The 15,826-nt window shown below is 43.1% G+C and overlaps 1 protein-coding gene across 2 annotated transcripts in view; it reads left to right on the forward strand.

Moving 5' to 3' along the window:
• LOC147732477 (receptor-interacting serine/threonine-protein kinase 3-like) overlaps positions 1-15,826 on the forward strand; it is a 1,935,498-nt gene that overhangs the window by 695,552 nt on the left and 1,224,120 nt on the right. For both annotated transcript variants that reach the window (XM_086956988.1, XM_086956989.1), the window contains exon 3: positions 8,043-8,182. In XM_086956988.1, coding sequence (XP_086813114.1) covers positions 8,043-8,182 — 140 coding nt within the window. The remainder of the gene's footprint in view (positions 1-8,042; positions 8,183-15,826) is intronic.

Raw genomic sequence — 15,826 nt, forward strand, 5'->3', positions numbered from 1 at the left:
AACTTTAAGAAATAAAAAGCATCATAACACTTTTTTCCACAAAAAAAAAAAAAGTTCTTTTCAGAACTAACTCTTTGTACCAAAACAAGCTTGAAGAGCATATTAGCTGATATTTTCTCGCCGCTTTCTTATAGTGCGCGACCGGGTGCGCGCACCCACCTATCGCATACAGGAGTCGAGACACGCATGTGTAGTCATGTGACTTTAAAACAACACTTCCAATTGGTTCTTACTAGTTTCTATTCTGCAATTTACACGGAACACTCCACCCACTTCCCTAGAAAACCAGTTTATCGTAAATCTTTTAAAGCCTCCTCTTATGAAATATTCGACATCAATCACATAGCAGAGTACTAAATAGCACTATATACACTCCGTCCCTTAATTATAAGAGACTTATTGCTATGTAAAATCAACTTTTGCTCTCCAAGATAATGTAAAATGCTGAGCCTATTACATAATTTTATTACACATATATGTTACTAGTCTCCTTCGAGTACTAACACCGTAGAAAATACCACCAATAGCGGTGATAATTTTTTACACCGAGAATGGGCGATTTCTATCGCTTACAGCCCTTACTATTATAAAGTTTTATTTCCTAAGTCTCTGATCGCCAACTGTGCAACGTAAATCCCCTGTGTGTCGCATTAAGGTCCATAAACAAAAACTACAGAGCCAGCATTATAAACATACACAAAACAACAAAACGACAAGAGCCACCATGCTAATATATATCCTTAATATAATAAACCTCTGATAATAAATACATATTTCCGTGGCAGCCCATAACACAAATGTTGAGTCCTCTGACTCTGCTCCATTACCAAACACCGTAACTCCCCGCTCCCCTCACTTTTCACTAAACTCCGCACTCCACCCCAGCCAAACCCCCTATTACAAACCCCCAACCTACCCTCCCTGCCCAAACCCACCATGAACCCCAAACCGCCCCTAGAAAACTTATAAGACACAGGATTACTAAAACTCAAAGAATACGCAACAGGCACATAATGTAAATAGTACATAAAGACACATATTTTTTCCAAAATACTATTTAAAAACATGTTCTATTTTTAATAAATCTATCATGCATCTGACCCTCTAGAACTGCTTTCAAAACGTGAACTATAAACCTCTACTTTTCATTTTCAAACCATACACTTTCTTCTGACCCTCTAGAACTGCTTTCAAAACATGAACTATAAACCTCTACTTTTCATTTTCAAACCATACACTTTCAATTACATTATTTTTTTTCCACAATTCATGTAATGTTACAAACCTTTTCTAAAATACACCAGTCCGTATCATTTATAAGGATTTATTTTCAGTCTTCATCAGTGACACTTTCTTCACATACAATAGAAATCACTATAACTTTTTAAACGACAATGCTAACGCGGTAAAAATAACCCTTCATTTACTTTCCTTTAAGAATGCACACTATGTACCCCACGCATGCGTTTCTTAATCTTTGTATTTGGCAGCGAATACCGACCTTGAATCGGAAGACATGAACAAGAGCGCCATTGTCACATTTAAAACTGAACGTTGCATCTGCTCACACACATATCTTTCACTAAGCTAACATTCACAGAAAACAGCATTGATGTAAAAAAAAATTGACCTTGCTTTACAACTCCCTCAAATCACTCCCTTATTTTTTAACGCATCCTCCAGTTCAAAAAAAGCTACTTTTTAATAACCACTAAGCAATATATAAGTGACTAGACTCCTAGAAAATGTATCAAGTCATTCTGCTCCTCTCCACTGCATAGCCGGCGACCTAATTCTGTGGAGTTGCTATACAACCAGCGGTGCTGCGCCGTTTCCTGTACCATCTTGGGAAATTCAAAATGGATGTCCCTCCTGCCTTCGCAAACGAGCCGGGCCACTTAGAACTATTTCGCCAGAGGATGCTTGACTACTACGGCATCTTAGCACTCTCGACTTTGAATACTTCATATCGATTATCATTTCGATATTCGCATTTCACCTGTGTGCAGCCTGTATTTCATTGCCTGAGCTGTGATTTCACGTGGGACCTGGATTTATGTCTCTGCAATTTGGTACCTCCTGAACCGAATTACAATCACCTCATAAATCCGTTACTTGATCATGAACAGCTTTGTTACAACGGAGGGTTTATGGCCTTTGCAGCGATACAAGGAGTTCTGGGTCATTGGAATATATTCGCAGCGGCACAAGATTTCCTAACAGAGAGCTACATCGAAAACCCACCGAGCTGCCCAATGATGGTAAAAGACACTCCAATAATGACAGATCATGAATGCTCCTTTCATCTTCTCAATTGAATGGCTGACATGTTTTCAGATGATAACAATGATTTCATGTTAGAGGCACTTGCTGCATACTTTGCCTACACAATGGACACTTAACTCTTTCCTAACAGCGAGCTACATCAAAAACCCACCGAGCTCCCTCTGATGGTAAAAGACGCTCCGATTATAACAGATCATCAGTACTGCTTTACTCTTTTCCATTGGATAGCTGACATACTTTCCGGAGGGTTTATGGCCTTTGCAGCGATACAAGGAGTTCTGGGTCATTGGAATATATTCGCAGCGGCGCAAGATTTCCTAACAGAGAGCTACATCGAAAACCCACTGAGCTGCCCTATGATGGTAAAAGACGCTCCAATAATGACAGATCATGAATGCTCCTTTCATCTTCTCAATTGGATGGCTGACATGTTTTCAAATAATAAAACTGATTTCCTGTTACAAGCAGAAGCTACCTATTTTCCCTAAACAATGCTTCAATAACTCTCAAACAAGCCATTGACGTCCTCATTTCCTTTTGGTTTTCTATATTCTTCACGTTCTTTTCCATATTTTCTTTTGAAGAACAGACCTATTTGCTTTACTAACAGTGGACATTATAATTTCGTGTTGTTTGACAGCTGATTCATAAAGTAATGATGTATAACCACTTGCATTTTCATATATCGTTCCCAAACTGAAAGGCCAGAGACCTTCTTCCATTTATTAAAATATAATATACTTCCTTATAAGAGTGTACAATGTTTTTTTCCAACTATATTCATTTTTCTTCAACTATAGCGTTTGTATTCCATGTACTACTGACAATACCAATTACTGTGTTTTTTGCAATTTCTGTACTCATATTACATAATGATTTGCCTTTAAAACAGTACATTTCTAAATAAACATTTCAAATATTCACGGTTTCTCTTTTAATCCATAATCTCAACTGAAATGATTTCATATTGAAAAACTATTCATGGGTTCCACATAACCTTAACTGTAGTCACTGAGGACCTTATTTATGAAGACCTTCCGCCGCCAGTGCCTCATTTTTTAAAATGGGAAAAAGTAACGCACCGGTGGCGCAAGGCCTTCATAAATAAAGTCCTGAATGTTTTCTTTTCTCGACCTCACTTACTGATACTAGAACCTGCAAACCAATTACGGCCCGTGAACTCTTTCTTAGTAGGTCGCGCACCATAAAGACAGTTATACCACTGTTAACATTTTTTTTTTACTGTTACTAAGCACCGACACAGTTCCGCTTCACTCAGAGTTATTCACTGCTCCCACGCTTCTACAGGCCAGACGCTATGTCGTATTTCTCTCCTTATCACCCTTTCATCTCCACAATAACAAACAGTTGTCCGCCAGCCACCAGAGAACAGACTCAGATGCAGAGGCACCAAAGAGTGAACACATCACCAACTGCCATCTCCGGCTGTTTCCATGGTTACACCTCATTCTGCACCTTGCTGAACGCACAGGTCAAAAGTTCATGTCTCAACGTTCTACAGCTAACTAAGAAGACTATTTTCCCTCCAGAAACACCTGCCAATCCACAACTCTGTTACATGTCTTGTTTTTTCACACCCAATAGTACTTTTCGTTTAACATAAACATTCACCTGTTCACTCTCCACTTGTTACAATCAACCAATCATTTTTATTTTTTTAACCACACCCAGCCTCTTCCTTTTTCTTTATTTAAAATTTCAACTTCTAACTACCATTCCACTTCCAGAACCGATCGGAGGACGACTACAAATCCCTTGAAAATGAAGGTCTGGCTAATAGGACACAGTTATATTCACTGGAGTGAAAAATATGCAGTAAGCAGACGAATTTGCAACCTCAGCTTACCAAATGTACACATAACATGGATTTCCAAAAGAGGATTGAAATGTCACCAATTGATTCCATTGGTGAAAACTTTTATGCATCTCCCAGAACCAGACCTTATAATTGTGCACTGTGGTGGGAACGATCTAGGCACAATCACTGGGGTAGGTCTGGAAATGCTTCTAAAAGACACCTTTCGACAATTGATGACACTTTTTCCTCGATCTGCCTTGGTATATTCCAATATATGCCAAAGACAGAAATGGAATTGGTCCAATCACCATTGTGCACAGTTTGAGAAAGCAAGGAGACATATAAATAAATCTGTTTCTGCGTTCCTCAGAGATTATAGCATGGGTTCTATTTACCACAACAACTTGCGCTACCACATGCAAGACGTCTATAGGAGAGACGGTGTTCATTTCACGAATGAGGGAAACAGAATCTTCCTCTGCAACATCAGGCTCTGCATCGGTACTTATTTATAAATGCAGAAAACACTCAATTAACACAAGGGCTCTTTTCAGAGCCACCTTATATCTAAGCACTCAAACTTCTGATTTACCTCCTTTTCCACACTCTTGTAAATAGGTGTGCGCGACCGGGTGCGTGCACCCCGCATTTTTTTTTCGGGGAAAAATTATATCTTTTTGCGTTTAAGGGCCTTACTGCACACCCCGAGAAAACCTACGCAGGAAGACAATCTCTACCTTCTCCCCTTTCCATGTTTCAACGCTTTGAAATGAACAATATATTTACTCGCAGTGACAAAATGGCGGACAAAACTTCCTGATTTCCTTCGAATCGAACGTTAACAGACGTCACCCAGCAAAATTCCGCTCGCGCGCGCAGCCGCTTGGGTGCGCGCACGTGTGCGCGCCTATAGATATATAATTGACTTTAACTTTAATTTTCTCAACAACTACTGAACGGATTTACACCATTCCAAAAAAAGCGTAATCTGCGAACAAAACTCTACAGTTTTGGCAAATTTCTTATAAATTCATTCACCCGTTCGAACTGTAGCCGAGTCTAAAGGTCCCATGGAAAATAACATTGAGAAAACACGTTTTGGGACCCCCCTTATATCTCAGCCCCCACTTGACCAATCCCCCCCAAACTTTCAGGGAAGGAGTGCAGCGAACCTAGCCATCTTCTTTGAGAAATTCGCAAAGACTCATCCACCAGGGCCAAAGTTATTCCAAATAGAATGTTGAGGATTTCCTATGGAAAACAATCCTAACTATAACTACCTACTGGCGACCGCCAGTAGGTAATATATGTATTCCTCTCTTTTACTTTGTACTCCTGTATATGTCCTTCAATGAGGTTGAATTTGCCTTTCTTTTGTATTCTTTAGGTCTGGAAATGTGCTGTTTATTATAAACTTTATTTAACACGCCGATTCTGTCCGATAGCCTCTTCAGACCTAATCGAATCCGTTGCTGCGAGATGGTGATGGTGTTTCCCTGACAACAGCCGTAGACTGTTCCTATTCCGCTAAGTAAGTTTCCATTGAAAAGACAGGGAGACGTCACAATGCCTCTTTAAGCTGCAGCTCATCCAGAGAAGACAACAATCTTGAAGCGTTAGCACGTAACAAGGCGTCAGTGCAGGCGGGGAGATCAAGCACCGATACTCGAGCTCCCTCAAAGCCGTTAAGGTAAAGGCTAACTTCTTCACAAGTGTAGCAGCACTTACTTTTAAGATTAAGTGGGTAAAGAAAACTCTGGCTAGCCTCAATAGTCTTAAAGCAAATTATGCACCTGTGCACTTGCCTTGAATGATAATCTTGTAGTCCTTAGCGCGCATTAACTTGGTGGGCCCAAAGCGTGGCTCATTTTCCTTAGATTGTCGCCATGCAGGTGCGCAACACCCATTGGAATCAAAGGGCTTCAGCCCCCCCCCCCCTCCCCATCATGAGTGGCAGCCCGGGCTCAGACAGCTCCCGGGCACACACACACAGCTGCACCCGAGCACCTCACAGGTCTTTAAAAGACCATGTGCATGTGAATGAGGCTTTGTTGTTATTTTACCCCTTCCAAGAGCCCCTGCCGCTCCACTCAGCCTATTGCTTAAAGTTTCAGCCCCCCCCGGAATGTCACTCTAGTTGCGCCTCTGTCGTCATAAATGTTGTGTCATGAAGAATCCACGGCATAGACACGTTGAAAGGAGAAATAATGTTATTGTAAAAAGTAACAAAATGGGCCCAAAAGCTAACGTCACAGAAACAGTGTAGTTCTGTGAGAATCAAACGAATAATGAAGAACCAGTAAAACATAACCCCTCAAATAAGAATGTTCGAATTCTCTGCATTATGATATAGGGCTTCTTCTTGCTGGGTACGAGGCAGCACTACACTTTTGCAAAAACACAACCTCCGCCAACACTGCTCACCTCGACTTCGACAATGTCTCCGCCCGACGCCAGCTGCTTTGGCACACCACATCCCAATGGCATCACCCTGGCTATGTGGTGAGAGTCTGAGACCTTTTCAGGCAACCATCGCCCTTGGGGCTGGAATACCATTGCTATCCATTGCATTCTTCCCTCAACAACAGAAAGAGCTCGGAGTAGGCCAAAGCCTGCTCATCATGAATCGCCGGAGTGCCGCCTCCTTGCAATTGATCTGCATCTTCATGTTTAGCTACTCTTCAGGGGTGCAGTCCGGGCATGCAATTCAATTTCTTCCAGTGACAAAGCTGGGGACTGGTTGTCCCAGCCGCCTTTTAGGCTGTGCCTGTGACCACGCCCTTCTTCTTGATTGGGCCCTTTGAGCCTAACCTATCCTTCCTGCTCACGCACTGGCCTTTCCATTGGCACACAAGTGCACCCAATACTGCTTTGCCCTTTGTCTGATGCCCACGGGTTGGGGGGGTTGAGGGGGGGGGGTTGCCGCCCTCCCTCTAGTGTCGGCTGCACCTCCCGGTCAACGGTAAGTAAGGGCTCAGTAGTGGAGCCTACTGTATAATGAAATTCATGTAGGCACTAATAGAGGGAGTTGGAGGCAGCAATGCTGAAGGTCTTGTGCACATTTGAGGAGTTGTTATCCCTCGATGAGCCTTTAAATAAGTATTGAAGTACACAAACGTCTTTCCAGAACTGAGGGGTGATGCCACTCAGTGGTAAAGACAGCTGTAAATGAAACCTTGTGTTAGTCATCCAAACAATGTTGAAAAAGGTTACGATTAATTCCCCACCTTAGCCTTAAGCCACCAGCTAATATCCAGACTGAAGGAGAAAATAAGCACAGAGCCACCCTTCTCCTCCACAAAATGAAAATGTAATATTCTCGGCATACTTGCCTGCATTTCAGCAGAGAACGCAAACAAGTAGCAGGGAAAAGTCATCAGGAATAATGACATTGGTCAGAGGAAAGATATGCAGGACCAAATAAATGATAGAAAGGGCAGTTAGGGCTCTCTCATCCATGTTCTCCCTCTTCTTGAAATGGGTTTGTGATGATGTGCTACAAAAAACAGTCAACATAGTCTTAGGGGGAATGTATAGGTACCCATTATGTTTAATGTATTGGCACTGTTAATAGTTTTTCACAGTTGTCGGCAGCAAGTGGAATTGTCTGTTGATATCTAGCTTGTGTTGGGCTTAGTAGGTGCATCATGAATATATTCATGGGATATATCTGAGTTTTTTATATGCTGTTTCATGAATTGCCATTATTCGTCTCTAACAGGGTTTCCAAGGATGATGTGAATGGGATTGCATGATTTTATTATTCTGTTTATATGGTTTATCACAAAACTAGAACACATAAACAGAATAAACTGAATGAAAAATTAAAGTCACAACCCACAGTACAACCCACAGTACAATAAATAATGTATCACTGTGCAGTGTACTAAAGATTTGTAAAAATATGTTTTCTGTACATTTTTGAACTTCTCCATAGCTGACAGATTTTGGGTTGTCTAAACTGAAGAGCAGTACAGCGTCGTCGAATTTGGGTGGCTTTGCAGGAACATATCCATACATGCCACCAGAAGCTTTTACAGGTCGGAACTACAAGAAGGAGACTTTCGATGTGTACAGGTAGAGGTTCCACTCCTTTGCATTCTTCATGGGAAGTGATTTATAAGGGGTGGTTAATGGTAACATTCTCTACCATCTATGCTTTAGTAATAATAGTAATCTGTGCTTTAGTGATAATAGTAATTTGCTTTCTAGTTTTGCACTGAGAATATATTAGATCAAAATGGTCTGGATGCAATTGAAATTCCTTTTGTAGAAACCTACCGGTGTCCAGTGGCTACCAATATTTCAGTTAAGCAGGCTCAGAACTAGCCATCCAAGATATACATTCAAATAACAATTTTAATACAAATAAATACAAAATAAACAAAGGAAGCAGAATTTAAAAAAAAAAGTTTTTATTGGCATTTTCTTATACTGTTTAAAATATTGTACATGCAGGTTTTTTGGAGTGTATATCAGTCATTACACATCTTTTCTGCCTTGAATGTATTAGCTCATTTACATTAGCAATATACATATCTCACATTTGATCTTTGGGTTGTGGCATGCGTTCAATGCGATTATTTTTTCTTATTATTCAACCCATCATTCCTGTTTTCAATACATTATCTCCACTAGTGGGGAGTTGTACCCCTTTATTATTGTAAAGCCATATCTCATTTTATAAAACCTTTCAAATTGTCCCAAGTCTTGGGAAATCAAAACAAAAAGAAAACATAACATAAGACCGCAGAATCACTTACCTGCCACGCCGCACAGCAGAAGGAGAAGCCGCCACCGCCGAGAGTCATCTTGCCACAGAGACCCGCGCCGCCGCTCCGGGAACCACAACACCCGGCAGGCCTCGCGGCGGCGCGTTGTGTGACGCGCACAGACAGCGCCGACGGCCCCATAAAGCAGGGAAAACACCGGCAGAGCGGGGAGACCGCAGAATCACTTACCTGCCACGCCGCACAGCAGAAGGAGAAGCCGCCACCGCCGAGAGTCATCTTGCCACAGAGACCCGCGCCACCGCTCCGGGAACCACAACACCCGGCAGGCCTCGCGGCGGCGCGTTGTGTGACGCGCACAGACAGCGCCGACGGCCCCATAAAGCAGGGCAAACACCGGCAGAACGGGGGAGACCGCAGAATCACTTACCTGCCACGCCGCACAGCAGAAGGAGAAGCCTCCACCGCCGAGAGTCATCTTGCCACAGAGACCCGCGCCGCCGCTCCGGGAACCACAACACCCGGCAGGCCTCGCGGCGGCGCGTTGTGTGACGCGCACAGACAGCACCGACGGCCCCATAAAGCAGGGCAAACACCGGCAGACCGGGGGAGACCGCAGAATCACTTACCTGCCAGGCCGCACAGCAGAAGGAGAAGCTGCCACCGCCGAGAGTCATCTTGCCACAGAGACCCGCGCCGCCGCTCCGGGAACCACAACACCCGGCAGGCCTCGCAGCGGCGTGTTGTGTGACGCGCACAGACAGCGCCGACGGCCCCATAAAGCAGGGCAAACACCCGCGTCGCGGGACGCGAGCGGGACGCCCGGGGCTAAGCCCGGGCAAAGGGCGGGCCCTCATCGGCAGGAGGAGGCAGGGGCAGGGCCAGAAATGCTGCATGAAATTATTCTGTGATCCATCCCTCAAGTAAGTCTTGCTTTCGCAAGATTTCATTAACTGTTCATTTTGGTTTTTAAAACATTACATTTGTTTATACTCTCAATTATGCCTAAAAAACTTGATGAAGTCCCGCTAAACACTATTGACAATTACCTTGTTCAGACTGTTAAGAAGATAAATATGCAAAGGAGGGAGTCATTGGGATTGAGCCAATCCCCCGACTTACGATGTTTGTCCCCTTCTACATCTGTATCTATCTTGAATGATGACACCCAGCTGCAAGAAGCTCACAGCGTGGTCACTACTATTGATACTATTTCCCAAGGAACACCTGGCACACCGGATAACGTAGCCCCGGCCCCTGAGGGACCTAATGCTGAGGCTGAGGGTGACACAGACATTGATACTGAATTTGAACAAGAAAAACAGCCTCGTGTCTCTGAGGATGAGCAGTCTCCTATAGGGCGCGCCGCTAGGCCTAAACGACTATGCACTAAGAATCTTTCAAAGCGGGGTGGGTTACGCTCAGGGACAAGACGGAAGAGGGCTACTACCCCAAAACCTAAACAAGCGAACAGTGTTGAGGATCAACCAAATTACACTTTTGAGGAGGCTTTCTTTGAAAAAATTGCAGATTTCCTCGAGATAAAAATCAACACCATTATCAAACCTCTAATATCCAAAATTGATAAACTGCAAGCAGAGGTTGAGAAGCTGGGTAGGCTTCATAATTTGGTTGCAGGTGGTGTTGAAAATATAACTACGATAGTCACACATCTGAGTAATAACACTGGGGGAAATGTTGTTGGAGGTGATGTGGGTGATGGAGATGGAAATCAACTGCCTGGGGAGAACTCATCACCACATCTACCAACTTTGACTGCTATTAATGAGGGTCCTACATTAGCTAATATTCCAACAGACCCTACCCCTTAGGTCAATATCCCCCCAGTACAAGCACAAGCTCACTCAACGGATCCCCTGCAATTCATAGTCGAAGCCACACCTGTGGTTTTAGTCCTCGCAAATGTCCCCCCGCTGGAAGGGGGAACAGTGGAAAGCCCCACTTCTCTTTGCAGCAAAGCCCTACATTGGCTAACTAGTAACATGCGGCTAGCACCAGGAGGAAAGCATCATCTGGCAAGCGTAATTAAGTCAGCAACCAGAGTTCCCTCGCTGGGTAATCGGCCGAAAAAGTTTAAAGGGGACTGTGTGGCAGTGAGCTTTTTAAATCAAGACGTTCTTCCGAATATTCTTGCGAACATTTTCCCTCCCCAACGAAGACGGGGTACTGTGGTTCCCCTAACTTTAAAATTATTTTATGGGGAACAGCAGAACGTTACTTACCCAAGGACCCCTGCCCTAGGGTGGGACAACAACTGGGACTTTAACTTCAGATGGGGACAAGATTCAAGGCACAACGTAGCAGCTCATCGTCACCAACCATTACTGCTTAACCCAGTTACACAGCCACTTGAACTGTTCAATCGCTATGCGCCGTTGTCTTTCATGGATCAAAATGACTGACTTTTGCCAAGACAAGATAGTGATGTAGAAGGACCCCAGCCGTTCCAGGTCCGCCAGTTCAGCTTTCTGCAGGTGTTAGGGTCTGTAGAATCATGAGCTGGAATATTGCTGGCCTTAGAGCCAAATTTAACGACAAGAATTGGCTGGACATAATTAGATCCTATGGTATTCTTGCCTTTCAAGAAACATGGGAAACATCAGACGGATTGGCCTTGGATGGTTTTTCTTACTTTAATGTACCCGCAGACCCCAGCAAAGCAGGAAGAGCAAGGGGGGGTTTGGCTATATACATTTCACTAGACGTCCAAGGAAAACCTAGACATATTAAGTCCAAATCCAAAAACTGTTTCGCGGTTGAACTAACTACATCTAATTCCCATCCCATTTTATTTGTTAATTTTTATAATTCTCCTGTCAGTCAAACTCCTATCGAGCATTTGGTAACCTTAGAGGAATTCCTGTCCACCTACAGTGAGAACAGTGACCACGGGCATGAGGTGATCCTTATGGGAGACTTTCATATTCACCCATGCCATGTGGATTGTCACGGGGAACTTGAGGAATTCTCCCCCTATTCCTCCCCACCGCATTTCGAACATACACCACGCGGTGAGGCTTTGGAATTGCTCTTAGCTACCTTCAATCTTTATGAATCATGTAGTTGCCCCACTGGTCTGAGGTTACCGACATATGTGGGCAATGACTCAGGCACAATTATAGATTATATCTTTTTATCTCCTAGTATTCTGCCTGAAGCAATTAATTATAAGGTAGAAACTACAGTTTTTAGCGACCACAATCCTGTAATTTTAGAGATTATAGCTCAGGGAGTCTTGGGAAAAAGGAAGATCACCGCTTTATGCGCGACAGAACTAGTTCTGAGAGATCAGAATCGGAGGCTGAAATGGGATCAAGTTACCCCAATCACCTTCTTACAGGAAACTTTGGCTAAAGTTGAGGGGGAGGTCGCCATCTGTCTAGATAATAAAAACTCTAGTGCCACCATGGTTGAGGCCTTTAATGTCATTTGCCGCCAGGTCAATCTAGATCTGACTGTAAAGGCAAAGCCAAATAGGCTAAAGGGCCCCAGATGGTTTGACACAAACTGCTCCAAGGCCCACTCAATCCTCCTAAAGGCACTAAAAAATAAACCTAGAGACAGAGAGCTGATAGCGTCATGAAGGAAACAATACAATCAAGCTATCAGGACGAGGAAATCTGAGATAAAAAACGAGGCCTGGAGTGATTTATTATTGCCTGAAACACAGAAAGATAGTGCCAAATTTTGGGCAGTTATAAATCAACCATACTTCGTGGGACTAGATAATCAGAGAGCAGACTGCATTATTCCAGATGAACAGTGGGTGACACATTTTAGCAACATTTATAGTTGTACTCACACTACTTTAGAAAGTGAAATGTCTCCCACACAACCGATAACTCCTATCTCTCTTTTTAGCCAAGATGAGGTGAAAAAAGCAATTAATGACACACTCTGTAAAAAGGCACCGGGGCCCGATGAGGTCCCCGCAGATTTTTTTAAGAGTGCTCCAGAACTAAGTTCCAAGATTCTCACTAATATTTTTAACGCCACAAGGGAGTTTATTTTTCCCTTTAGCTGGGCCAGGTCGACTATAGTACCAATTTTTAAAAAAGGACAGAGGACAGACCCGGCCTGTTACAGGCCAATTTCTCTTATCGACTCAAGCGTTAAAATCTTGGGAAGAGTCCTCTTAGGAAGACTGACCCTGATTTTAGAAAGGAAGGGTGTCTTATCTAATGCACAACATGGCTTTAGAGCCAAAAGAGGAACCTTAGATCAGTGCCTAAATCTAGAATTAATCTTAAATAAATATGTAACCGCCAAGGGGGGCTCCCTGTACATGGCCTTTATGGACCTCTCATCAGCTTTTGACCTGGTCAACAGGGCAAAGTTGTGGAGGATCCTTCTGGCCATGGGCCTCGACCCCCCTTTGGTTGGATACCTAGCTGAGCTACATAAGGACCTTGTGACCTCGGTCAGAGTAACTAGGGAAGGAAGATGCACTTGTCACTTTAAGTCAGAGAGGGGGCTCAGGCAAGGGTGTATACTTGCCCCTCTCCTCTTTACCCTTTATATAAATGATTTGGAGGCAGTCATGGCAACATCCCATATTGACATTCCGCGTGCAGGCGAGACAAAGATACCCGTCCTCCTGTACGCAGACGATGCTGTTCTCCTGGCACGCTCCGGAGTAGCGTTAAATAAACTCCTTCTATCTTTTGGAGATTTTATGTCCTCGCTGGACATGAAAATTAATACAGAGAAATCTCATATAATGATTGCTGGAGCCGCAGGCAGGAAAAGAAAGTCGAAAACATTTTACTGTGCTGGTAACGAGGTCAGGAGAGTCCCTTTCTTTCCATACTTAGGAGTGACCTTCGACAAAAAGGGCACCTGGAGTCCTCAGCATTCAGTTAAAAGCAACGCTGTTGCAAGAGCCGCAGCAGGGCTGCTAGGCTTTGCTAAAAAACTAGGTGCCCGCCCCATGGAGAGCATCATCAAAGTCTATAAAGCAAAATGTTTGTCCGTTGCCCAGTATGGCTCCGTTATTTGGGGGTACACTAGCTCTGATAAAATACAGAAAGTAGAAAATAAATTTCTGAGATCTCTGCTTTCTGTCCCCCAATCGACTTCGACCTTTGCACTGCACACAGAGCTAGGATTGGGCTACATATCTGACATTTTAAAACTAGCCCCAGTGATTGGTTGGATGAAAACTTGGCTTAACCAGGAGCTCACTCTAAATCACACTATTTTAAAAGATTGTTTAGCCCTGGATAGAGCCCTTAATATTCCGTGGGTAAGACACGTACAAACGCAGCTAATTCTAGCTGGACGTCCGGAACTCTTTTCATCTCTAGATGTGATAACTCATGAAGACCTTAAATCAGTTAAAAATACTCTGATAAATTTATATGCCCTGGAGAGGGAAGCTATAGAGTTAAAAAAATCCATGGTAAGGAAACACGTATGTTGTCATCTGTTCCGGGAATGGAACCATATCTTTTCCTGCTAACTAATTCCTATCATCGTTTCCTTTTAATGAGATTTCGTTTTGATTTGATTCACTTTATCCTGGGCAATTTTAGAATCTGGAATAGACCCGATGATGCTGAACCATGTGATTGTGACCACTTTTCCACACAGGATACGATGCACTTTATCATGTTTTGCGGACATTATATTGAGATTAGAAAAAGATACCTGCTTCCAATCTTACGTAATCAAGGCTTTATTCAGGTAAAACCAGCCCTGTTGTTTTTGCAACTCCTCCCTAATGTAAAAGTAGCTTTTTCTGTTGCTAGCTTCTTAGTTGCAGGAGCACGTTTAAACAAGATATAGGCACCCTATCCCTGAATAATGATTTTCCTCTATATCTCATCTATTCAAATGTTTTGTGCTTTAATAAGCCCCTTTTTTATCTTTTTATCATTTGTAATATCTCTGTATGATTCATTGTGATTTTAGTGTTTTTAAAATAATGATTGTTTGTTTTAACTTTGTAACAATTTGTGCTCTGATGAAATGCTGTTATGTAATTATGCTCGTTCTTTTATGATTTTTAATAATCGAATAAAGATAATTGACTGACTGACTGACTGATAACATAACTTAACTTTGTCCAGTGGTGTGGCTGTTGCACTTAGTCTGCTCTATATTGATCCTGGGTGGTGCACGGAGTCGGTCCCTTTTTTTAAACATGCTTTTTCATCTTACCCCTATAAACCTTCCATACTGTCACTAACTCCACCTGTGCATGATTCTGTGCCATCCTGATCACTATTCTGCTCTACCTTCCTGCTGCCCAGTGTTGCGTTATCTCCGTCCATAACTCAGCTACAGGACATTTGCGAAGCCCCCCCCCTTCCTCTCTTTGCAATGCTCTCTCCTCCTCCTTGGCCAATTTATATACTGCTTTTTCCCATAGCTTTATAGAAGGGCCTCCCGGCACTTTCCAATTTATGGCGATTTGTCTTTGTGCCAAAACTAGTGCTAAGTCCACAAATCTAGTGCCTACCTTCTTAGCCTTTGGCCTAGGAAACAATCCCAACAGGCATACATCAACCGTACATTTAAGTTGTCGGTCCAGTGTAAGGTTTATCTGGGCTAGAACATCCTTCCTGTAATCTTGCATCATTCCATACCCCCATGTCATGTGTGTAAACCTGCATCTTGCTGCCCACATTTAGGGCATCCTCTGCTTTCGCCTCCATGCATAACGTTTAGTCTTTGGGGTGTAAAATATACCCTGTGCACGTAGTTAAATTTAACGTATTTCAGTGCAGTATTCCTAAAAATGTGTTTTGGGTTCCTCAGAACTCATGCCCATTCCTTCTCTCCAAGATCTTTCCCAAAGACCCTATTCCATCCCGTTCGCAGACCACCCAGTGGCATTTCAACCATGCTGATCAACGTCTGGTAATGCCACATAATTAAATGCCTTGCTGATCCTAAAGTTAACAACACTTGCAAATTCTCATGTGTTTGTGGCTCCTGTTGGGCTTTCCCCAAATCTCTTTGACCC

The sequence above is a fragment of the Lissotriton vulgaris genome, chromosome 2_1 (assembly GCF_964263255.1).
Source record: "Lissotriton vulgaris chromosome 2_1, aLisVul1.2, whole genome shotgun sequence".
In the NCBI taxonomy this organism is placed as follows: domain Eukaryota; kingdom Metazoa; phylum Chordata; class Amphibia; order Caudata; family Salamandridae; genus Lissotriton; species Lissotriton vulgaris.